This window comes from Buteo buteo, chromosome 25, assembly GCF_964188355.1.
Source record: "Buteo buteo chromosome 25, bButBut1.hap1.1, whole genome shotgun sequence".
Classification (NCBI taxonomy): Eukaryota; Metazoa; Chordata; class Aves; order Accipitriformes; family Accipitridae; genus Buteo; species Buteo buteo.
Genome location: NC_134195.1, coordinates 19,151,681 through 19,178,588, shown reverse-complemented (window position 1 = coordinate 19,178,588; position 26,908 = coordinate 19,151,681). Strand labels below are relative to the sequence as shown.

Genomic DNA, 26,908 nt, shown 5'->3' with positions numbered 1-26,908 from the left:
AGGGTGACATTCTCATTCAGTTTCTCATTTGAAGGCAGACAGAATCAGCCACACAATAAAGTCAGTTTGTCTCAGGCCTAATCAGTCTATTTTGCTTGTTGTTATTACTACATATTGCTGGCAGCAGAGAAATGAGATAGAGATCCTAGTTCTGATTACTTACATATCAAGGAATCAGGGAAAGAATGAAGACTGCTATATGACCAGTTTATGAAGAAACAAAGACATCAAAAATGAGTTTAAGACCCATTTGGGAGGTTTATACTGATTGTCAATACAGAGCACAGGACAGAAATTCGTTAGGAACAGGACAGTTTCTGCAATTCATGGGGTCTCTGTCACAAAAAACAAGAGTGTTGAAGTCCCCTCTTAATATGCTGTGTTTCTGTTAGTTGACTTGCAGGTTAACACTTTTTTTTTTTTTTTTTAATATGAAAATGTACTGTACTTTGTCCAAACCCACTAAACACAGATAAAGGCATCAGTGTTGCTGGCATCATTATACCATTTCCCTCTCGCCTTTGGAACGTAGCTTCACAGCTGAATCCCCAGCAAATGAGCACCCATTTGCTCAAATTGTGATCTGCAAAAGGAGTACAACTACCACGGCACCTCCTGCCCAAATTTCTGGAAGCAAATGCAACTTTTCAAAATGACATGGGTAACACCGACAACAGTGACAGCTACCAGAAGAGAGGTATCTGCACAGTTAAAACCCGAGCATCTCCTAGGAATCAACTAGACCCACCAAGTCAGAGTTTACTCCAATAAGAAGGAAAATACAAAACCAAAACTGGTGTCCAGCAACCAGGCTACTGAAATTTAAAATAATCATTTCTATGTTTAATTTTTTAATTACAGTCATTTTTATATGCAACGTGCTAATATTTCTTGTTACACAAAATGATAAGCTTAGTATATGAAGCACATCAAATTTTTTTCTACATCCTGAGCATTTGTCAGTCCTTGTCCTTTCTTTCCTTCTACATCCCATTACCAATATCGACATTTCTCCTTTCCTTCACTTTCCACAGTCACTTTTTTGTCTTGTTTTCTGCCTCCTATCTACACAGCCTTGCCCACTCTTTTCACACAAACTCATCTACCTGCAATCCACCCAAACACCCTTTGAGCTTCCCTACACATTCCCATTTACATGCACCCATCCACTCTCAAAAATCACCCTACCACATTTTCTTTCCTCTTCACATAAGACAGACCTGACTCAACTTTCTTCATGTAAAAAAAAGCAATAGAGCAACAGCGACTGGAGCTGCCTTGCTCCAGGAATTATCTTTTCAAAAACCCATACCAGAAATAAACACCAGAACACTATTCCTCTTTTGATATCCAAGTATTTTGGAGCTGTTCCAATATCTTATTATATTTTTTCAGCTACCCAGAGGACATTTAAAAGGACATTTCATTTCAATACTAAAATACTTCACCATCCTTCATTATGACTAAAGTAACATTATTTTTTCTTTTCTCAGCCATGAGAAGGCAGGACTTGCTGTATTATCAAATGACTGCACAGGTAATAAGCCACTGGGTTCATAGTTTAAGTGACAGGACATCAAGTACCTGACAAGGTCGATGACTCTCTCCCTTGGAGCAGTGCTGACTGGCTCATCATTAATCATTATGATCTGATCCCCTGGTATAAGCTTTCCTTCAGAGGGGCCGCCTGGAGACAAATGAAAAAAAAAAAACCACAGGTGAGCAGACCATTGTAAATGCACAGACACACTCTGTTGTTCACATACTATAAGTGGTTTTTTTCTTCAACTAATGGCACGTTTAACACTAATTCTGACATTGCCAGTACTTCCTCACCAGAAAAATCTTGAAAGCTAGTGGCTTAGAAGCTTCTACTGAAGTTTGTCAAGTTAAGTTCCAAACCCACATCTAGCCACTTAAAAGCAAGGGCTTGATTTTCTGGAGGGCCAAAAGGACCCATAAGACGTGGCCTAATTCACCCTTTAAGGTGTGATCAACCATACCTTACTCATCCCTGATCAATGTCTGTCTGATATTCTTGTAAGACCACCCTGAGGTTGACTCCCTTTTCCTGTAAATAAATGTTCCTGTTTAACTACTGTTGAGATCAGGATGTCTTTTTCCCCAGCGTCTACACCAGATCTCCCTTGTTGCAACACATTGTTTCCTGTCCTAGGCAAAGTAACACTGGAGAACATCTTATTCCTCTTTCCTATGAAACATCACTTACATATTTGAAAGTCATTCGGAGGTCTCTGACTTTTCTGTTCTGGGCAAAACAAAACTGTTTCCTTCAATCTGAAGCCAGTAAGTTTCTATACCTCCAGACTCTTGAATGTTTTGCTCTGGATTCCTACCACTTGGTGAACACAAGGTTTATGTACATCCAAAAGCACTGCCACTTTCAGTTAGACACAGATATTTAGCATTAGTCTGAGCAGACAATCAGACATGTACATGTCTATGTGCTTTGGATTCTGACACTGCTGAAATGCATATTGAGTTTATGCTTTATAAAATGCACATACTACTTTGCTTCTCAGCATGATTACATGCCCAGAGGAGGGTGTGACATCGCAACTGCTAGCGAAAAGATATATCCTCTCTAGTCTTCTGTCTTTAAACTCTGCAATGATGATACATAAAAAAAGCCAATAATATTACCAATATGAAGATAAAGTCTTAAAAGAAAGTGTTTCAGTATCAAAACCAATTCATTTAACAACTGAGCTGCTCCTTTCCTCTGCTTGGTTTGAAAACTTCACTTATATATCCAGAATAAATGGATACAAACCCATGTAGGAAAATGTTGTCCTGAGCTCATCTTTCCTCCTCTTCACTTGGAACAGAATATAATAAACACCTTTTCCAAACTGAGCTTTAACATAAAACTACATTAATAATGTTAACTTAGAAGAAAAGAACTGTCTGGATCTAGCTCAAATATTAGTTACACTGCTTGCTTCATCTGAAAGCAATACAAATATAATCAATGCACACACGTGGGTAAATGACATCAGAACTTCACAAAGTCGATTTTGCCTCTCCTCTGCTCTCTGCGGGGGTTCTGGAGAACATATTGAACAAGAGCAAAGTCAAATCCCTGCCCTTGGCTCCAAGGCAATTTTATGTAACAACTGAACTTTAAGCGTAGAGAGCAAGAGCCTGCTATTTGGGAGACTGATTAGTCCCAGGTCTGGTCCCCCATAAGTTAAAAATACCACAAACCTCACTAGTTTTCACTCCAAGTAAGACATTCAGGAAACTGTTTTGACCTGGCTTTTTGCCACATAGTTATACAGAAGTATCTATTAAAAAAAAACCAGCAGCAATAACATCCTCTTTTTCAGAAACAAATATATAGTTAGAACCAAGTATTAGAGTTAGAAACCTAGCTCTCCTTGGGAAGCTGATGATAAAAAGAATGAAAAATATGTAAGTTTTAATCTTGCAACTCAACATACCCCTTGAAAACACTGATTCAATGGCAATGAAGGTGACATCAAACCAATATAAACATAACAGGGAGAAGACCTTCTTTCCTTGAATGAAGTGGGTCAACTTTTTTCAGGCAAACAATAGTAATGGCTCAGAGCAAAAACCTAAAACTGGCTTTTGTTAACACATTTACATAACGTTCAAAAACGAGTGCAAGGAGGGAAACTCCTGGGTAATACAAGGCTTAAAATCCTAACTCGTATTTGTGATTACTTTGTCTGCCTGAATATTTTAACAGTACTCAAATTTGTAACCGTATTTCATCTCAGTAGATTAAGTCCAAGTTTGCTTCTGGGGTCAGGTGGGGAAAACATACCTGGTGTTACTGAGCGTACAACAACTGGCTTTTCACTACCAGCCACAAACCCAAATCCTAGCACAGGATCCCTCCTCATTTCCACTTTCCGAGGGGCTGGAGGGGTTATTTGGCAGCTCTCTATTCGAGGGTCTTCAAATGTGGCTGATTGTGTCATGTGACTGTGAAAAAAAATAAAAGATGGAAAAAGGAAAAAAATCATTAAAACATGATTTTGTGGTATCTACTTGAGCCAAGCAATTTCTGCAACGATGTGAGATGAATACCTGAAATGTTCTCACTATAGGAACTAAACCATCAACTTAATAATTTTCTATTAGATTTTCTTATACATAAAGTAATAATGCTGCTGGCAGGTCTCAAATACTAATCAATAGTATCAACCTATAAAGATGTCTCTCTTTGACAGCATACATTTAATCATACGCCATATATGAAAGAAAAATAACCCAACAATAAAGCCTTTGTCATCTGTGCTTGAATTTTTCATCCTTCATTTTTTGGAAGGGAAAAATAATGGAGTGACCTACTCATAATGTAGAACATAACAATTAAGAGTCTGCCAGCCTTTTGCAAGAAGAGAGGACACACATTTAAATCTGGTTTTCTAAAATGTTAAGCAAGTTTCCAAGCTAAGTCCTCTCAAACAGACTACCTAATGCACAGGTAACAGCTCCATATTTACTACTCAGGTAAACTCTCCAAATTCACTCCATACTGTTCCAGGAGGGAAAAAAAAAAAGATACTAAGAAAATATATTTATCAGCAATTACTAAAATACTTTACTTTCAGCAACAGTGTTATGACGAAGCTTACTTATTGTACCTAAAAGAAAAAATTCTCACGGCTGGAGAGAAAGATCTTGATTTCTCAAGCAGAAAATAAAAAGGATGAAAGGTATCCAACATCACATATCCATGAAAGGGTCATGGTTTAAAAGCATAGAGACTTCTAGATTAACATTAATAAACACTGAAATGTGACTGATGCTGTATGCAGACTGGAACGTACTTTGTGTTTCCCACCCAGTGCCCGGAGCTCCTCACTGAATGACAGCTACCAATTCCCAGAGCCAATTAGACAGACAAACAGACCACTCCAGTGTCGTACCCTTCCGAATGCCATTAACTGAACTCATGTACTTCAGGAAACCCAGTCAGCACTGCAGACAACAAGCAATACCTGGTCAGCGTAGCATGACAACAGACTACAGCTCTCAGCATCAGGTTATTGCAGTCTTGGCAGAGCTCAGATAGTATTTGTTTAAAGCTGCCCGGCCAAGAGTTAACTCTTTTTTTATCTTCAAGAGACTGTAAATCTGCAGGTGCTGAACTAACTCCAGCTCTCGGTGGATAAATGCAGCAGACAAACAGAGCCAAGTCCCAATTCCATCTGCAGGGAGGGCACAGGCTCCTGCATTGAGAAAGGTAATGGCCAGGTGCCCAACCCAAGAACGCTGCAAAGGACATCAGAGAGGCAGCTATCCCTACAGCAGTAGCTACGATCATCAGTTTGAAAGTTGGTCTACTCATAAATAATGAACAATATGAAAATCAATAACTTTCCCATATCCTTTATAATCTTACATGTATCATACTATAACATGAGAGTCAGGGGATATCCCATGCGACCAGAATTGTTGCTCTCGCCTCCTGTCGCTTTTCCAACTTCAAATACAATTCCCTGAAGAACTCCAGACAGGTGGTCCATAAGGAGAAAGGCATCAGTCAGAGATCTGTTTTCAGCATCAGTGACGTGCAAAAACTCCTCTGATCTTTCCCTAATGCATTCACCTTGGGCATGACATCCATTTCCATTCTTTCCATGGTCTGCTTCTATTACTGATACGCAGAAGAGCAGCAAAATCTCAGTCAACTCTCAGTCGGAGTTTATTCCTGTGACTGGATTTTTCTAGAGCTTTTCTTCAAAGAAACTCTCTATCCCTATCACTAGATTCAGTCTGCCTAAGAGTAACATGCTGCCTTTTTATGCATATGATCAGGGTAGCAGAAGCTACTTCCTTACAAAAATAGGAGAGAGAGAGAATGTATCTGTGCTCTCCTAGTATCTGCATAAGGTCAAGTCAGCAAAGAAAATACATTTTCTTTTACTAGGTAGAGCATCACATCTGATACTTCATTCTTCTCCTCATCCTGTTCCTCCAGTTTTTGTCAATTCATTTTAGATAATTTTCTATTATGTTTATTCAAAAGAACTATTAGAAAATCCAGAGTTTTACGCAGACTCTTCATGAAATCTCTCTTCAAGACCTCCCAGCCACCTCCTCCCCATCAACTCCTATTTATGATTTGGGCTTCTAGATATTCAAACATTTTGTCTTTCAAATGGTACGCTTTATGAGGTGTTACTGCTATTTAAAAAAATATCTGTTTCAACTTGTGAGCTTTGCTTTGGAAAAGAATATGAAACTCTGCATTTGTAACCTCTTGTAGGTGACAGGCTTACCAAACTCCCCACAAAGTTAAAATGTTCTATTTAATAATTTATTCCTAATAGCTGTTTCCACTTTTGTAATCGGAGCACTACAAGCTGACGCTTCGACCAAGAGGAAATGCCGTATTTACAAGCAACTTGAAAATACCGCTTGAGCCTTTGAGAACTACTTTCCTGCCATTGCACATCCTCTCTCTTCAAGCACTTGTGTATTCTGGTTTGAAAACTAAATCGCAAAGAAAAAAACCCCAAACAACCCCTGAAAAACCCCACCAACAGCTGCACTTCAGATAACAAATTCCAAGAGCAGACATAGATATTTGCCCAAAGGAGTAGCTCTGCTATTTATTGGATGCCTCGCTCCAGCCATTCCATCGGCTTGTACTGAGAATCTGCAGCAGCACAGCATCAGTTATTCAAAGCCTAAGCAAGAGGATCAGCGAGGAACAGTCCATCACGATTCTTAGTGGCACAGCAGGTTTTATTGATTTTTAAGGTTATCCACCTTCAAATACATCAACTAAAAAGACTCTGCATCTCACGCTTCCACAGCTTGCTGCATCAGATATCCTTGTATCATTCAGTATGTTGGAAGTGTATTTCAAGAGAGTAGCAAGATAGATGAATATGATCCCAGAAGAGATTAGATGAATACTCAAAGCTTTGTGTGATGGTACGTTGACAAACCTGCTTCCTCTTGTGGCTAGTTCATTATTCAGATGCCAGTTGTAGTACCATAGTTCAAGACTAATTTGAATTTTGCATTAATTGGAGGCATTTGATCTCCATCTCAGCTATGGAAAATATTGACTCCTGCAGAATAACTATGCTAAGAGTTCTAAGCCAGCATCTAATAAACCTGGACTCAAAACAGCCACCTTGGGAAACCTTACACAGAGCATCGCTTAAACAGTGAAACATCTTATAAGAATAACTCCAACATTACGCACTTCCCATTTGCTTCAAACACAGTTAAAGATGTGTTTAGATGGTACTGTGCCTCAATTATACCTGAAGATTTACTTCTCTGAAGGAAAAATGGAAGAAAAGGAAAAAGCCTAGGATTTTAAGTATGAACTCTTCTTTCCACATACACAAACACAAGCTGCCCTTAGATCGCCTTTTCAAAAAGAGATTCTTATTTCCTACCATTTTCAGTTCCTGAGATGAGTCTCTGCTTTACAAAAGACCACCTTTTCTGATGTACTCTTATTGTGAGCAGTGGGAGACAGCTGCCATTATTAAGGAGAGTAATTCTTCGAGAATTTCTTGAACAGAGATCTTATATAGCAGCCGATTCTGAGAGATAAACTACCAACTATGGGAAATCATAGCAGAAGCGTAATTCCAAGTACTTACTCTCAAAAGCTCTCTGTGGCGACTACTCTACTCAAAAGAGAGGGTAACAGGGGAAACGAGAGAGAATGCATCTGAGTGTGCGTGCACCGACACACAGAGCAGAATGGAGGCATTGCAGGGTGGTATAAAATTCACGTGCACACTCATCCACAAAGGGGACTACAGTGAGTGAAGGAGGAAGAAAATTAGGAAAGAAAAACACCTTTGGGAACACTGAACAGCTGCGACAGGGCAGCCAGCACCTGCAAACAAAATTCAACCGCCCAGGACATTATGGGGAGCCTAACGTAACAAGTGCATACCTGAATTCACACTCAGGGAAGTCAGAGGCATGGTTTAAGACTGGTATTTTGAATCTTCCCATCATTAGCTTCATAATGATTAACTTGCTAACGCTTTCTATGGAAACCTTCTTAGCATTTTCCTCATTCAAATTGCATGCTGAATAACCCAAGGAATATCTAAACAACAACTGTAATTGAGAGCTTGATTTAATAATGCACCTTAGTAATTAAAAGCAAAGTATCCAAGCACAATGCTTTTTCAGCCTTTCGATTTTGATGTGTCATTCCCTGACACTTAGGGATTAGTGGGCCAATTTTGAGAGGTTTGTCTATGGCAGCTGAGAAAGCCTGTCCTCAGCAGGCTGAAATTTGTTATGCAGGAGTTCGCACTTCCATGAAAAATGCTTAGGGCTCTAGCTCTTCTAAGAAACTGAAAACTACAGCATGAATCCAGCAACCCTGATTATGATAAACATTATTTTGGAAATATATAAGGCACCCAAACAACTTTAGCTCCATTCTGCAAGGACATCCAAAAAAAGAGCAGAAAAGGTGATACCTGAAGGTAAACTTAATACAGCTGCATGTCCACAAACACTAAAACATCTTAACCATAATCACATGTTTGTTGCATCATACCATGACAGTGTGGAGACAGGCTGCATTTTGGGGTTTCATTTTGTATTGCCATATTACAGCTTGTTTCAATTACTTGAAAGGTTAATACCAATTCTCAATTTTGAGGGTTTTAATCCTTAGCTTTTAAATAGTTACAATGTCTCTGCTATACAGATTGATTTAACTACAAAATAGACTCTGTTTTGACTTGAGACACAGCAGGTGTAATCCTGGTCAATGAAGGAGAAGAGTCTGTGGAAATGTCAAACCACTCATGGGCTGATGAGTGGAAGTGGGCGAGGAGGATGGAGATAAGGACTTTTTAACAAAGGTTTAATTCAGAGATAACAAAACCACTTCAATTTGTTGAGCACTGTTAAAATCCTGTCTCATTAACGCAGAGGAGGTGGAGGATCTGCTTTGTTGATTGCAGTTGTGATTTTCAAAAAGACCTATGCAAGTTAAGACACCAAACAAACCTGCATTTACAATTGTCCATCTGAATTCCTGAGACCACGAGACCCTGCCCATCGTGCCCCGAAACTACATCTTGGTTCATACTCTATTACGAGCCTCAGGTTGTGCACTCAAAATTTCCTTTGCAACTGGAAGTCATAGAAGCTAGTACAGCAACAAAAGAAAGTAGATTTGATTCTCACTCAATCACCTGTCTTCAGGAATTAGCTGTAAGTAAAATGGCTTGAGACTCAAGAGAGTATTGTGGAAACTGATAACAACATGAGGGTATTTTATAGTTTTCCCTTTGATAATCTGGAAAGTCTATCAAAACAATGATGACAGTTAAAAGGAACAGTCATAGGTGAGAACAAATACACAAACTCTCCAGAAGATGAAAAATTCACCTTCATTTATTTATCTTAACTAGTAGCGAAATATGAAAAATAATCTCCTTCCTTCCCTCCTCAAGTTCCTGGCACCTCTCAGGATACCTCAAGTTAATTTCTTTTTTCCAAGAAATCCCACATGAATTATTAAGAACTAGGACACAAGTGTCAAAATCATGCATCAGCTCTGTCTGTCTTCTACTTGGAAATGACATTTCAGAAAAAAAGGTGCTCAAATAGTTATTACATTGCTAAGTAAAATTGCTGCTCCTACAGAGAATCTGGTGGCTTGACAAACTCTTTTGCTCCATTTTGCAGCAAACCAGTTGCTCACAGCTCCAGAGTTCTTTTTAGACATATTCAACAGACAAATTTTCGGCTGTTCAAAAAGGAGTCAACTTTTAACACTTCAAGAAAATATTCCCTACATTTTCACTGTTTTCATGCAGGTGTGTATGTTGAGAATTCAATATCAATGGCACAAAATATAACTGGCAAGATTTATCAGATTTTTTTTTTTTTCCTTTCTTTCTTTCTAGGACTATTTTTCTGTCCCAGTGTCAATTCTATTTTTTTCATAAGCTTCTTCAGCAGTTAAATCCTCTAAAGTCAGGTCATTTTATAGCACCCTACAAAACGTTTGGCATATGCCATCTGGATGAACATATGGTAAAAATGTAATTAGAAAGAAAAAGGTTTGCTGGTTTCAGAAGAAGTTGGTGACAGCTTTTTGATAAAATTGGATACAGGGAAATCTGACACGTAAAAAATTTCAAAATCCATTCTTCCTCCACTGCCGGGCATGATGTGCAATCTAAAGCAAGACAAAGTGAAGCAAAATCGCAGTGAATAAAACTGACATGAATACAAATTTAGAAGGATAAAAAGATTTATGGTCAGCTTCAGGCAGGCACTGGGAGAAACACACTGAAAGTATATTTTACAATGACAATTAGCACTCTCATATTGAGAATATTAGATGTGTAATATGTGAATGCTTCTACAATCTGCATATACTGTATATGAGTGCTATATATTGGGAAGAAAACAAACTTCTATACTTGAATCCCACAAAAACATGGAAATAAGCCTCCAGCCCCAGCTGCAGACTAGCAGTTGTTTGGTTTGAGTTTTGTATATACAGATTGCCAGAGAGGTTCCCTTTTATTTTCCTTCTCTCAGGATGGCTGCAAGCATTTCTGGAGCTCTGTTCACGATGAACATTGAGTTTCCTGCCTGCTGTATTGAGATGGAGCTTTTCAGGCACCAGCTAAATAGCAGAAATTGCACAGAAACATCTTGGTGGAAATTGGCCATGGCAAAGAAAGGACCACAGAGGATGGGAAGGAAAGATATAAAGGGCCCCTGCAGAGAGGAGTTATAAATATCATAAGATGAGTTACAGAACAAAAAAAAGGACAAGTGTGTGTGTGGGGGTGTTCAACACTTGACTATGTTAGAAAAAAATCTCAACGGAAAAACTCTCCCAAAGGAAAAAAACAGGAACTCCCAGCAACACTGGCCACTTGAATGCTGGAATTGCCTCCCCTGTAAGCAAAGCATGATGCCAGCCTCTGCCTGCCTTACTGCCTGAAGTGCACAGCCCATATTGGTGCACCGACGACGAGTATGTCTAAACTGCACCCGTACATATATGGCACATAATGCACGCTGACAGCCCCCGTTTAATATGTAATTATGCTGCAACACACTGTACTGAATGGTGTTTCTGCATCCAGTATTTTTTCCTGGCAACCTTTTCCCACCAGGGTGATGCTGGCTTCAGCAGAGATGCTCCCAGTTTGGAAGCCTGTAAGTGGAAGGAGATTCAGTGGCCCACTCTGTTGGCTTGAGCAGGTTTTCATAGCCAAAGGAAGCTCACAAATTATTTGTATGTACTAGACTGTGGCTGAAGAGCCAACAGCCTCCCACAAGCAATTCCAGGGTGAGCCCGGTGCTGGGGCTCCACGGGCACAGGGAAACCTCACCGTCGGAGGGAGCAAGGCCACAGAAAAGGCTGGGACTAACATCAGCTGGTTATGCCAAACACACCACCAACGGGGTCTTGCCTTTTCCTGGAACAGAGATTTAGGACCCCACCAAGTCACCGGCATTTCTCTCCTGGAAGGAGCCTTTCAGCGCGTATGCAGCACGGGCTGGTGGTGCAGCTCCAGGAGGCGGGATGTTTGACCACCTGCCTAGCCCAGGTCCTTCAGGAAGGAAATTGTGTGAGATGTTTTTGTTAGAAATCAGAATTACTGGCTCTCCTCCAAGGCAGCAATTTTTTACACTTACTGGGGTAGGATCTGAAATACACCTTGTTTTTTTCCTCACAAAAGGCATTCTTCTTTATGTGATCTGAGCAACTCCATTTAGGATAGCGAACTACATCGAGGCCTTTAAAGATGACCTGAAACATAGCTATTCATTATCTTCCACACGTGCATCAATAAACCTTGTTGCGACTAAAGACATAGCAAGGGAAAAAAAAGATTTACTGAACTGCAAATACACAATAAATTCATTTGGGCTGAAAGTGTCCTGTAGAAAACAGAACAAACTATTCCTATTCATTCTGCTTTTGGGACTCTAACCCCATCGGCAGCGATTGGTCGGCTGCTGCCCAGCCGAGCTCTGCAGCAAACAGCACAGACCTACACTGAGGGCCGCCAGCATTTCTCTTCCAGCAGGGAAAAGGAGCTGCCATCTCCAACTCAGCTTGAAAGATTTGTCCAACTGAAACCTTAAAAAAAGAAAGGGGGAGGAGAAACACCATGGAAATAGCTTTTAAGGTGCTGATTAGATTAGGAAAGCTCCTGACTAAAAATAAAAATCTGGTCTGGTGCAACGCTGGAGGCTTGCTCCGACATGCACGTATCACTCTCTGTAAAGGCCAAGTGTGGGTACCCCGATAACACGGTAAGATGACAGAATCCAGATGTAATGCGCCCATTGTAACCCCTGGTACAGCTGGGCTTGGCATGACCAAACAGCTGAAGTAGCAAAGCCCCTGCTTCAGCATCTCTGTACCTGCCTAACTCCTGGGAACTCGGTACAGTTATGAGCATATGGCGATAAGCACTTACAACAGAAGTAAAATCCATTTGTTTCTCCTTTGAACTTAATCTTCCTCATTTCTTCAGCAACCAAATGGATGAGCAGGTGACAGAAAGGGCTCTGAATTATCTACTCATTTCCTTCCTTTTCACAGTTTACACTGGAGGGTTCCTGAACCAAAGCCAGCCCTTCCAGCAGTGCCACTTCAACCCAGCGTTTCATCTACTGCCTCCTCAGCGAAACGCAGCCGTTCTCAGGTGGAAACCAAACATCAGGTGGAAGCAGCTATCAGGTGAAAGAAGCAACATACAGCTTAGCAGATACAAAGCAGGTACTCAACACTGCAGCTGCTTGGTTTATCCACAATCACGTATTTAAAGGTTCAGGGATATAAACTACTATATCATTCTGGTACCGTTCTCTGCACTCGGAAGCAGGTTGGAGCGTTGACTTCAGCAAAGGGCAACAAGGCAACCCAGTCAGAAATGTGAGTTTCACTGAGTTCAAGGCCACACGGAGAAGCAATCTGTACATCAGTATGATAAGCTGTCTCTAGTTTCCCATGCCAGGCAAGAATTCTCTTCCCTGGAGACTCAAGCTCAGGGAAGCTTAGAGAGTTGCTGTGCTTTTATAAAGAAGTCCAACTTCTGCACTGAGGCAACGAGCACAAGAAAAAGCTTTTCATTCTCCGGCTACCAGACAGAAGCAAGCTTATGTAAAGTGAAAGGGATCTACAAGCAACCAAGGTGTATAGAATGAACTTAAAAGATTTTCATAATAATTCATAAAAGTCCCAAAATCAAGCCGTCACATTCTGTAACTAAGTCTTCACAGTCAGTCTTCAAAGCAAATCTTCTAATTCGTTAACAACTCCGGAGAAGGCCTCCAGGACAGAGAGGAAAAAGAGAAACCATCTCTTTCTCTCCCCTTTCTTTTAACAACATACAAATAGAGAGGATTACTCTTCTTGACTGCTGATTTGGGAGTGTGCCATTACGACTCCTCAGCAAATGCAAAACGAGAAAGAGAACTTAATTGAAATAATCTAGAATGACAGATTGCGCTGATGGGAGGTGAGGCTGCCAGATAGAGCTGTCATGCGAAAATTAAACTTGGGATATAGAAAAGAGAAAAATCAGGTGTGTTTGATCTTTTTTTTTTCCCTGATAGATTATTCGCTATACTTCAGCACAACATGGCTGAATGATTTTTCTGGGCCTACTTTTTCATTTCAAAGGAAGTTGCTAACCTTTCTAAGCAACAGCACTTCTAGTAACCACAGGGTATTTTATATACCTTAAAAATAGGGGTGCTGCTGATCATATTTCAGCTTCATTATATCCAAGAAGCTTTTGCTAAAGCCTGTGGTAATTTCTATTTACCTATATATGAAAAAAAATGCCCAACTACTAATCCATTATGTTTGACGGTATCTATATAAATATTATTAAAGATGGTATGCATGATAATGATGTACGAGAAACATTACCTTCTTGCATTCCTAACTGGCAGCAAGTTTCCTCAAAGGGTAAAGGAGTTAAAAGGCAATATTCGACATTTTGAAACAGACCCCTTGGGGTCAAACTGGGTTGACAGCTGCTCTAGGGAAGCCTATTGAGATAGAAACCCCCTACTTGCAGGTAAAGAAAAAGGTCAAACACAAGTGTCATTTACAATAACCTTGGGAAAAAATAAAAAAATAAAAAGGAAATGATAATGGAAGTTGCAGCCAGGCTGATCAGCACATCAAATCTCCCTGTTCATCTCAAGAAGTCCCAATTCACTGGAAAAAGATAGTGGAAGCTCTTAATAAGGCAGGCAGACTGAATGTGCCAGAACTGGAGTTTAGACACTGTGGAATGAAGCTCATGGGTTTTAGTGAAACACTCTGATTTCAAAGGGTAAGCAAGTGAAAGAAAATGCTATGTTAAGGACTCAAAAAGGAGCAGGGTGTATACCCAGGTGAAGCTGGGATGCTTTGTCCCAGACAGTGGCTGAGTCAGTACAACAAAGTAACAAACACTGATCACAAAATCCTACATGCAAAACACAGGAATTTATTGAGCCAGTTAATAACCAGCCAACGTCTAACCCAACTTTAGTGATACTACCAATATACCAAACATATATGAGATTGTTGATAAATCTTAATATAAATATTTATTATGTAATCTGCCAACATAGCCAAACTTTTGTTCACTTTAGCAGTTTCTAACAGGAATCATAATTTTAGGTGAAGTACCTGTGAAGTTTAAGACACTGGGATTTTGCTCTTTTCCAACAGAGAAAAACAGATCCTTACCACTTCTGAAATAAAATGAGAAACAAATAGGCACAGTGAGCTGTGTAACTCTGTCTACACAGCGACAGTCACAGACCAGTGTCTCATCAGCAGAGCGAAATGATAAAACCAGAGAAGAAAGGTATTTGGAGACATTTTCTCTTTTAATACTGCATGTTGCTCTTCTACTATTCTTCACCTATCACAAATATTTTTTTAAGACAAATTTACCATTTTGAGAAAAATGTAACAAATGACTGAATTAAGGAATGAAATTTCTTCTGCAATTTACATGGCACATATTGCTTCATGATTTTCTCTTTTTCTTATTGTAAATAATTCAGAGTAGAGCTTTACAAGGCTTCTAAATAGGCATTTAATTTTGATGAGGCAGAAATATGAAGATTTTAATACCGCATTTTTGCATTTTAAGAAGAGCACATAAAACTCAAGTTTAATTATAATCACATTATAATTGGCACAATCTTATGAAAAATGCAGTCTTTATACATGTAATAAACTCTTAGCAAAGAATGTGAGACAGTTAAGTGGCATAAATATGCTTAAGGTCAGAGCTTTCTAAAAATTAATTCTACTGATAGATGATTAAGTTCCACAAGCTTCACCTTTGAACTCCAACCACTGTCTTTGAGACATTTATAAAAATAATGTGTAATTCTGCAAGGTCTTGAGAACTCACTTTTCCCTTTAATCTCCACTGAGGGCACCAAAAAAGAGAGAGTTATTGTCACAGTCAGCCCCGTCAGATCTGACAGGAGCATCCATACAGAGCGCAACCGCCGCCAGCATTACTGACACCGGCAACAGCTCCAACGGTCTAGAAGAGCCGCCCCTCCCGTGTATCAGGGAGAATTTATTGTTAACTTCTATACTTATCATCACCTTCCATCAGACTTACAGTTTTCAGTTAATTCCAAACTATGACAATACTCACTTCGGAGTTCAGACCAATTCTACAGATGGTTTGCTTTTTGGTTAAGCCACAAACATATCACTTTCTTCTGAAATCTAAAAGCTGATAAACTCTGCAAAGCCCAATCTAACGAAAAACATAATTAAAGGCCTTCAAAGTTTCAGCATTGAAAACCTACAAGAAGTATTTTAGAATATTGATTTTTTTTTTTTTTTGATTAAAAACAACACTGGTACATTTTTAACATTAAATACAGTGCTGAAACAAAGACTTCAGAGACTCACACTTTCAGACAACCAAGTACAATTAAAACAAAATCTTGGTCACTGATACTACTCATCTTTTCAGCCTACTGTAATACTTTATACGAACTGTAATCTCTCTTTCTGTACCTAAACTGGTCAGATTCACAGAACAGGCCAAATATGCAGAAAATAAGCCCTAATGTTCTGAAATATGTTCATTTCTTACTTATCTTCTTAAGCTTAAGAACAAGGATGGATTTGAGCCATCGGCAGCGAATGTGAGTTGGTTTAGCTTGTAAGTGTTGGTCACCTTCAGGCCCAGGCTGCTCTGGGGTTCAGGGTTAAAAGGACGGAGTGCTATTCAGTACCCATACTGTATTCAGCAAAGCTTTTTTTTTTTTTTTTTTTTTTTTAAAGAAAACCCCACAAAACCAAAAGAGAACAGAAAATAAGAGTGCTGAACTACACACTTGTTTAAACATCATTTGTGACATGATCTGACTACATAGCAGTAGCTAAATTTAGGCCAATACTATCTCGCCATTAAGCTGCAGTCTCTACCATCAGGCTAAATCAATTTTGTAGGAAATGTTCCAGTGAAGAAGTCCACAATTTACTATGTCTCAATTAAGCAGGGTATTCTATAATAATGTTTTATAGTTAGATCACACTTCCTGGCCCAAAGCACTTTAATTTTCGCATAACATCACTGAACCATAGCGGCCTTTAAAACATAGGGCAGAATTTAAACTGCATAGCATAGCACATGAAAAAAAAAAGAGGGAAACCTCTGCACAATTATATCAGTTAAACCCTCGACTCTTTACAAAATATATCGTGGCCTCATTTTAGTGTCCCCACAAAGCATACTGACCTTTGGTTTTAAATGTCTGCTATAGAAGTAAATGTAAAGAGCATTTCCACCAAGGAACGAAAAGCTGAGCCAAACCTGCTGACTTAGGTCTGAGCCTGCTGCTCCAGGGGAACCAGAAGCCTGTATTTTCATTTACATGGCATACAAACTGATGTCCGAGCAGCCTAACACGCTGTTTAAATCAGGCTCTGCCAGAATGGCAGCTCTAAGCCTGCAGTCTCTGACGGACCCTTGCATCGAAGCAGCGGTATGACCGGCAGCTCCAGGACAAGGCTGACTCCAGCCCAGAAGGACGTCTCCTATTTTCAGAGCTCAGCCACCAGCCTGATTTTGTAAAGCCTTCACATCACCCCACGCCCTTAACGGTGGGGACGTGTGCGGGCTCACTGAGCCTCTTGCCCCCCGGCTCCCCCATCTCCCCAGCAGCACCCGCTGGCCAAGCCCTTCCCACCAAACCGCACCGACTTCACCGTGGTCATCGCCTCCGTCAGCTTTGGTACGTTAAACACCACAAACTCGGCAACGTACGCGTACACAGGCATATAACGTCTTTGCATACGTCTGCAGAAATTACGCACTTCTTGGTCATGTCACAGCCTACAGCGTGACAGTAGGAAACCACTTTCTGGGCATTTAGTAGACCAACTTTTAACAGAATAAGAGGTCAGCATGTGTAGGAAGCACATATTCCTCAAAAGAAAAACAATCCTTCGCACCTTTAGCTACTCAACCAACCTTTATATTTTCAGATCACATAAAGTCTAGTCTATAAATGGAACCAATTTTCATCATTTAATCAGATAGCGTTTTTATTTTAAAAAATATGCAAATCAAATTGTTATTATTCCAGAAATTAAGAACTCAGAAAGATTAATTACAGAAGTTTTACTCAGTTCTGACAAGCAGTTCAACTTCAAAAACTACATAATTCACATTTGGGGGCAGGAAAGAAAACATCTAGCTCATCTGGAAATAAAATTACTCTCTAAGTTGTGTTTTGAAACAGGAGTCATACATTCTCACAACTGGTTTAAAACAACTGGAACTAAAAAAGGCAAAGCTCACTACTATTTTCTAAAATTAATTAAAACATCTGGCAAGAGAAAACAAGTCTTCTCCAGTGATGGATAAGTATCCTACTCGCTGTTCTATCAAAATGTCCATAAACATAAGGAACTGATTTTGGAAAAGTTTTAATGTTTTCAATCAGATTCATATCCTTGTAGAACATAGTTCACAATTTATTCTCTGGTGTGGAAAAAATAAGATCCACTAAAGCACCAGCAATTCAGGGGACATTATGTCTGACCATTACAGTTTTGCTATAGGTGAAATAGCAGTAAAAAACCCAACAATCTGAATTTTAGAAGAAGTCTCATTTAAGCTTCTGTACCAACATTCTGTAGAGTTACGTAGGTTATTCTATTGCCAGTTGTAGGAAGTGTATTTCTACTTTCTGATTTTGGCCTCCTCCAAATACATAAAGCATTAAAAAAACAAAACACAAACAAAAAAAACCCACCAGAAAAAACTGCAACTGCAGAAAAAATAGAAACTGTCCTGCAAAAAATCTTTCTGTTACAATTCCTCAATGAAATTTCTCCTGTTCTCTTAAGAGAGAATGATAAGAAAAAGAAACCACTTTTTAAATAAACTGTAAGTTTTTCTCTTTAAAATATAGGTAGATGCCTGGTAAAAATGCAGAGTACCCAGGTGTGAAAGAAGAATCCCATCCTCAGAAGAAGTTGATACACTAGCACCGTGTTGGGAAACAAACAAACCAACCCACCACCAAAACCAAGCGCCAAGCAAACCACAGGCCATATATACAATCTTTGAAGAGTGATGGGAGAGGAAAATACACCAAGGAACATGAGCACACCAAGTCCAGGGTGACTTTTTCCACAGTCAAAGCATGCAACAGAAGGAGGAATGGGAAGAATAGGAGAGCTGGCAGAGATGAAATCAGAGAAGCCACTCATCAGCAAACCCCTCAATTCCTTTTAATTGTGTATAGCATGGGAAAAGTGTTGCTACTGTCAAGAGGAAATTCACAGTCAAACTTCTGGACTACTGGGAATACTCCATGTTATACCTGTGACATTACAGACTCTAAGTGCAGGAAAACATACAAGGAAAACTTTCTAGAAACTTCCATAACTTCCATAACCTCCTTCCAGCCTCCTCCCAGAGACTGACAAAAACCCAACTTGTTCTTCTACCAGGATGCTTTCTTACAGCTTAGTGCAAACATCAATCAACATTTAATTCCTTTCCGAGTTCACTGGCAGCTTGACTTAGAGTAACACCTGAGTGAAACTGAGCCCAGGCAAGACAAAAGCGCTGTTTGTGGGAAGCAGAAAAACATCGGGAGGTCTTGGCAACTGTTATTATCTCACCATCCATCAAATGCTGCTGCCCTCAGTGTGCTCAATCAACCTGCATTCCCTGTACTTCTGGTCGCACTGAAAGGATGTTTCCCACTAAAACATAGGTGAGGCACTGTAAACTCACTGGAAAGAGACCAAAATAACTTCTAACTTTAAAGGGTACTAATTAGTCCAGCACACACAAGCCCAGGTACAGCCACTGTGTACAGATCCCAGCGTACACCCACTGGCATCCTCTTTTCTCACAGTTACAATGGCTACACTGCTTGGGAAATCTTCTACTGTAGAGCCTAGATCCTTGGAGGAAAAGCCGTCACTAATCCAACCCTAAAGCTGCGTACGTATTGCCAGATGAAATAAAACATGAGCGCGAACTGAATGCTTCCTGCGAGAACAAAACTTGTCTCTTCCTGTTAGATCTCCTCGTAGCTGCAACTAAGGGCAATCGGAAGGTTGGGTTTTCATCCCCTTTTTGCGTAGCTCTTGTAAAATTGAGGCTGCAATGCAGATTCCATATTGAACAGCTGGGCATAAGCCTGCATTTTATGTGTTGTTAGGGTCAAATCACTCCCTTAGACTGAAACAATGTGGCACAATCCGGCTGGGAAAATCTGCACATCCAAATCCTCTGCTGGTGCTTGCCTTCCTTTGCCTTTGCATGTGTTTTCCCTTCTGGATCTGCAGGCAAGACTACATTTCCAGTGTAATCCTTAGGAGTCATTTAAATCAGTCATGCTGGAAGTATTTAATTTGCTTTCTAAATCATGATTCAGATTCTCTTTTACTGAAATCTGCGGGGGGGGTGGTGAAGAGAAAGAAGGAAGTTTGGAACAATTAATCCCTTCTACCAGTGGAAGGCTGCTACAATGGTTTGATCAGGCTCTTGGAGTTACAGAATATGGAACGTTTGGGATTCAGAGCAGACAACTCTCTGCAGCAAAATTAGCTATTCATCTCCATTCTTCTGTATATAAATGAGCAAACAAGTTACAGCCAAAGTGTCTGCCTGCATGGTCTGCTTAGTAATTCTGAATGCAGGACTATCCAGTGCACAGACACCCGGAATTAATGTTGAAAATACCCTGGCAGTCAGTTATTACTACTGATAAATATTAAATTGGATGACAGACTGTACAATAAAAACTGTGAAACTAAAGAAATAAAATGGCTGGGTTTTGAGCCAGAAAAACATGCTCTTTAAAAGATAAAACCAGAATTCTTCAAAAGGTATGGATATGGGAGTAGCTAATGATTGATCAGAAAAAACTTCAAAGCAGATGAGTCTACAAAGCAAGGAGATCCATCATATAAATCTGAATTCATTAATGAAGCTTATCTTGTATAATTATTGTATCATATGGATGATGCTGGTGGCTTGAGCACAAAGCAACACGGGCAGTATTTACTAAATATGGTAAAGTGCTGCCCTCCCTTCAATATAACTCTGCATTAAAAAGTCATATTCGGGTTTTTTGCATACTAATAGTCTTGTGTAAGTACACTGTGCTTGGATCAGAAAGCAACAAGATCTGATGCAGTACTTTGTCCTTCCTACTTTTGGAGCAGACCCTGAAAGCTCAACTTCAATGTAAGTAAGCGCTAAGCATTGCAGTACACGTTTCTGTGCCAAAAAAAGTGAAATCATGGACAAATAACCTGATCTCAGGAAAGAAAATGACCTCCATCCCAAATTATTTACAGCCTTAGAAGAATATAGAGAAGACTTATTTCATGGTATCTACAAAGGCCATAAACAGCAAATGAAGATCCAACACGCTGCTCTCATTGTCACCTGCTTCATACAAACTTCTGCATTTCTCAATTACACCACAATCAGACAGACCGTATTGCAGTGGTCCTGCAGGAGGGAATGAACTCATGCTGATGAGTTCAGAGCACCATGCCAGTCATCCAGGAGATGACGAGGTAGACAGCTCCCCTGAGGGCTGCCTGCATCAGTCTGAAGGCCGAGGTACAGCACGCATCGCATGTAGGGTCAAGTTTGAACCCACGGTACATGGTGTCCTCCAAGCCTGAGCAGTAAGTCTGCTACGGCAGGTATTTGACGTCCTTGGCTCCAGCAGCAAGCTCTTGGAGTCTTTTCAAATTAGGGCTGAGATCTTTCTGACTGGGAACTAGGTCCTCAAGTCGTGGGGAAGCACACCCACTGAGGAGAAGCCACAAGACAAGCAGCTTCTGACTCACCTGTGTCGTCTTCTCGTGGAAACCTCCAAAATGATTTTTGTGTCTATCTGAATATAGTCCAGCAAAACAAGTTCCTAGTCTAGCAAGCTCCAGGAGCAAAGCTCAGCTGCATCAGTGCCAACCCCAGAAGCACACTCCCCAGCGTCTGCCTGTCCCCTGAGCAAGTACGTAGGAAACCAGACCCAAAGTCCAACAGCGATTGCCCAATACGCTTCTGGGGAGTGCTCAGATCCTTACAAACCAACCTCTTTACAGCTGCTCTATAAAGAATGACGTTGCCTGTAACAAATTCATCACCCTCTAACCAAGCTGCAGGTACACTGGAAGGCATGCTGCTTCACAGCACGGCTGTATTGTACCTATTTATTTAGGCAGGAACGGTATCTTTTGTAAGGATGGCAGTAAATGAAAAAAGATAAGCTTATAGGCACAAAAAAATCCTTTGAGTGCCACTTTGCCTAGTAACAAGTTATTAGAGCAGTTTATGTAGCTGGAAAAACAGGCAAGCTTTTAACCAGAAGATCTTGTTGCCCAAAAGCATGTTTTTGTTTTTGTTTTGGTTTTTTTCCAAACTACCTCTGTCATCCCAGTAAAAGATACTATCTCTGTTAACAAGCACTGCCTCACTTCTATTTCTAGATGCATCACAGAAAAACACTACCAGCACAAATTTAGTCACTGTTTCTCAGGGAGGGCTTTTCTGACTCATTGTTTTTTAAAGTACTGGATACTGGATAATATACTGGATACAGGCTTATCCTGCCTTATCTTCGATCAGATTAAATTCTGCCATAAATATCAGAAGGTATCAGCTGGAAAGTATTGCTTGGCTGCTCTGTTCAGTCAGTCAGCTACAGATCATGATAAATCATCTATGGAAAGTAGATGAAGCCTTCTATACACCCCTCTGAAGCTTCTGGATGGATGAAGTTTCTACACCTCTTAGCTCTGCAACATGTGGCGCTACAGGTGATTTGCTAACTTTCACATATCAAAAGTGTAAAATGCCACAACCTTGCTCACAACAATCAAAAGCAGACAGCCCTATTTTGGATCTCTTCTTGAATACAACTGATAGGTAACAAGAAGGCATTTTCTGCTTCAATGACAAAGGTTAACTTCCATGGAAAAGTCCTGCTGATTTGCTCGTGTTTATCCGAAGTATGGTATAACTAACTAATCATGAGAAATGACACATGCCTGCATACGTTAAAGGAATTTCTAAGGTCTTCTAAGCAACTTTAAAGGAATAATTCATTATAACAATAAGGTGCCAAGCAAGATACAGCGGCACATAAATCAAGCTTGAGAACAAACCCATTCACTGTCTCTCTCTGCCATTCAGATGATAAATCGCTCCTTTAAGTATACTTGCCCCTGTCAGCACTGTTGCTCTTACCCACCAAAGCTTGCCATTGACAGGCATTGCCTTTGCAGATGGCCACAGTGGCTGTGGGCTGCCATGCAATTTTTAACCAATGCAAAGCCTCAAGCAGCTAGGTAATAACATTACACATCCTACATCTTGTAAGATTCAATAACAACGTAGCGCACCTTTTCAAGTTTACACAGCATGTGTTTAAAGTATCCTTTATTGAGCCTTGAAAGGAAATAATTTCTTTAACATGGGTTCTCTAGGAAACAGAAACTCTCCTTTGGCAAAAAATAACTTCAGCCAGCTGGATTATCGACAAAAATGGATATTCGTATATAGTGAAAACTAAAAATGGAGTTTTGCTAAGATAGAAGCGTTCTCTAAGTACTTCCTCATTTTTCATTCCTCAGGTATTTCTCACTGGTAATCGGTCTTGCTCTGGAAATGGACTAAAGGACTCCCAGTATCACCCACCTCTCTGTTGTGTATTTCCAAATAATATGCAAGCGCTACTGGCCTGAGAACATTTCTGTCACTATAGCAATACTAATAAATTAATTATGCCAGAGGCTGTTCCCTGGCACTGAGAGCAAGTGGCACAGAACAGCCTGTGCCAACATCATTACTGCACAGTAGTTCACACTGTAGTTACTCTCTTAACCTCCACAACAAAAGGTACCACATCCAAAAAGCCTTGGGGGGAGAGACCACAGCCCACGCAAAATCCCAACCGATGGCCAGGATTCATCTGGGAAGCGTTAAGTGGCACATGCACGAGCACGCTGAGGACCATTCTAGTAATTCAGCTGTATGGCCCCGTCAAGTTCTCGTCCCTGGAAACATCAGGTGGTACTGCTTAATTTACAGGGGCTTCCGAGTCAATGGTGTCTAAAACAACGGGCTCTTGTTGAGAAAGTGCTAATTAATTGATAGCAGCAAATTTATCCTGAGCCCATCTCTGCATAGTCAGACAGTGTCTCTATTCCTCCTGGTTCACCTCTCCCTGCTTCCAGCTCCTGCAGACTTCCTTTTGATGTCTGAATTTAGTCAGGAGCTCCTTGTTCACCTCCACACAAGCTGACTCCTTGTTGGGATGGAGCAAATTAGAGCTTAGAGAAGGTGATCCTTGAAGATCAACCTTGGACTGCTCTTCTCTCCAGCGCCATGGGATACCAGTGATTCTTCCAAGCAGACCCCCGAACAGGCCAAAGCCTGCCTTCCTGAAGTCTAAGGCTGTGATCCTGTTTCTTGCCTGGCTCCTTCCTCTCAGGCTCCTTGAACTCTGCCGTATCATGGTTACTGCAGCCAAGGCTCCTCCCGACCTTCACATCCCCAGCTGGCCTGCCTTTGTTCGTAGGTATGACATCCCGCGAAGCATCTCCTCCCGTCGGCTCCTCGATCACCTGCGCCACAAAACCGCCGCTTCGTGTTGCACACCAGCAGGTATCAGGGTGGTTCACGTCCCCCATGAGGACCAGTGCGTGTGAACGCGACGCTACTTCCAGTTGTCCGAAGGTCTCATCTACTCCTCATCAGGTGGCCTATAGTACACTCGCTACAGCATCACCCATGTTGGTTTACCTGCCAGTCCTGACCTACAAGCTCCGAGCTGGCTCCCCTCGCCATCCCCACAGCAGAGCTCCTTGCTTCCCAGCTGCCGTTTCACATAAAGGGCAACTCTCCTTCCTTGCCTCCCCAGCCTGTCCTTCCCAAAGAGCCTGTATCCTCCCATTGCAGCACTCCAGCTGTGTGAGCTATCCCAACGCATCTCCATGACCCCGATGAGGTTATAGCCCTGCACGCAGATACACACACGCGTTCCCCCAGTTTGTTTCCCCAGCTGTGGGAATTAGTGCGGGGGCATTTCAAAGGCACCCAAGCATGCTCTTTCCCCAGAAAGGGCATGAGAATTTTCCACGTAAGGGCTGTCCTGCAGGCACTTTCTTTTTTACATGCCCATGTGCCTCAGGTGATGCTACTTCAGCATTGTGTCGCTGATTGCCGTGGCCCTTCTGTTCCCATCACCCCCGGCCCTTGGCACGCCTGCCACGTCCACCATTTCGACTGTTGAGGACTCTCCCCCATCACTTCTATCTACAAATGCAAAGCACTATAGTATCTAGTAACATTTTCACCTCTAACCTGAGATCTGCATTTTTAAAACAGCTTGCGTTACTCCATATATGCCAAATAACACAGCCCAAAGTACTTTTATAAAATAAACAGAACTGAATGGAACAAACTACATAATACAGTTTAAACACAAGGCAGTGTATGAGCAAAGTGCTACTGCTCGTTATAGGCCAACTAAGGATTTGTAGTAAGTTAGTTTTATAGTTAACGACCTCAAAAAAAGGCCATGTTTTTTGTAGGTATACATATGTATGTATACTTACATAAATCAGATATGGGATATATGACTTCATTTCCCAAACACTATATCCCCTAAGAAAAGACATGATGCTGGCAACAAAAAGTAACGATGTGTGTTAGCCATTAGCTATATACTTGGGCCCAGAATAAGAAAAAATAGTAACTATTATTACTATTCTTCATGTTTACCTTGATTAAGATATGCTTGACCGCAAGTCAAGATTTTTCAGATGTCTAGCGATGAGCGCTTCTTTTCTTGGGATAGACAATAAACACTTCACGCTCTCACAAGCTCTGAATCGCCCTCTTTGAAGCTTTATAGCACACATGCAAAATTAGTGGTTACTTTAAAAAAAACTTATTGAATGGGAAAAATGAAGAAATAATAAAGCGTTTGGGGTAAAAAAAGACTTATACAATGTTAATTTTGAAAAAATGTTTGGGGGGTATATGTGGAATAAATCACTGAATTATAAGCAATTTTGCATGAGAATTTAAACCCAACATCTTTTAATTCAACTCAGTAGAAGATTTATTAAAATAAATGGTCTGTTGCAAGGTAGTTATTTTTATAACTTTGTTTTAATCATTTCAGACTCCTCTCTTGCCTTCAGTCTGAAAGGTGGCATTTTGTTCCACTTCACTGAATGGAAAAATAATTATTTGATCTCCAAAAAGAGCTTTCAAAGAAGTATGTTGAAGACCAAGTGCCTATTCTGTAGCAAAGAAGGTTCCTTCAGAGGTCAGAACAGATCTTACTGCATTTTCACATTCACTACATGTGCACAACACTGATTTTTCTTGATTTATCAGTATCCGCCTCCTAACATTCCCCATGGGAGAGTACAAAAGAGAGGACAACTGAGATGCAATCCCTCAGTTCCCCCACAAAACCAAAGTCCTGGAAAGCAATGAGCCAGTCCCGCTTTAACTGCTGTGGGGTTTGGTACAGATTTTGATCTTGCTAAACTGTTGTCCTGGGGATCGCCAGGAGAGGAGCTAAAAACTCAAGATTACCAGAGGAGAAAAGTATCTGGGACTCAGACTGGACTTACTCCTGCCCAGGAGAAGCAGTGTCAAGGACTGGAAAAAAACAGCTTTTTCCTGAGCTTCCCAGGGTCTGGGCACCAAGCAAGCTGCCATGGTACTGGAGGAAGACCGTTACCTTAGTGTAAGGCTGCGTTGTAAAGTCCATTGGTTAAGTCTCAGGAAAACATCACCCACCGGCAAGCTGAAGCAAGGCCAAATGACTCATCTGACAAGTGTCATACTCGGTCCCACCTCTGCTTCAGTGAGCATTTCATTCACGTTTATGCAACATGAAGCTGTACTGTCAGGACCAGGAATGCCAAGTGCTGGGTGATCTTGCACAGGGAGCAGGAACGATGGCCCTACCTCACCAGGTAGAGGACAAAACTGGCCAACAGGAAGGCGTGAATCACTTTGAAAAGCAAATGCAGTTTCCTGTCTTCAGGCAGTTTTGTGAATTTAGCTCTGAATAGGCTATTTTGTGTAGAAGAAAGTGAATTTTGGAGTACTTTTTGTTCCAGTCAGGGAACAACCAGAAAGAGAAGAAACAGTAACACACATTATATTTTATTTGATTCAAAATAGCAACCAAGCTGAAAATACAATTATTCACAGAATATAGCTGTAAGTTCTCATAGAGCCTGTTAACTGTAACAAAATATATAAGACTCTCCCATGCAGAAAAGACTACTACATCCCTAGAGAGTATTTCCATCAGAAGCTAGGTCAGGCTAAAAATTTGAGTCCATCATTAAGGACAACTATCTATA

The 26,908-nt window shown here is 40.7% G+C and overlaps 1 protein-coding gene across 1 annotated transcript in view; it reads right to left on the bottom strand.

The window, feature by feature from the left end:
* Nucleotides 1–26,908, bottom strand: part of FRMPD4 (FERM and PDZ domain containing 4) — a 110,581-nt gene that overhangs the window by 64,786 nt on the left and 18,887 nt on the right. Inside the window, 2 exon segments of the mRNA XM_075057271.1 lie at nucleotides 1,585–1,687; nucleotides 3,815–3,975. Of these exon segments, the coding sequence (XP_074913372.1) occupies nucleotides 1,585–1,687; nucleotides 3,815–3,975 (264 nt within the window).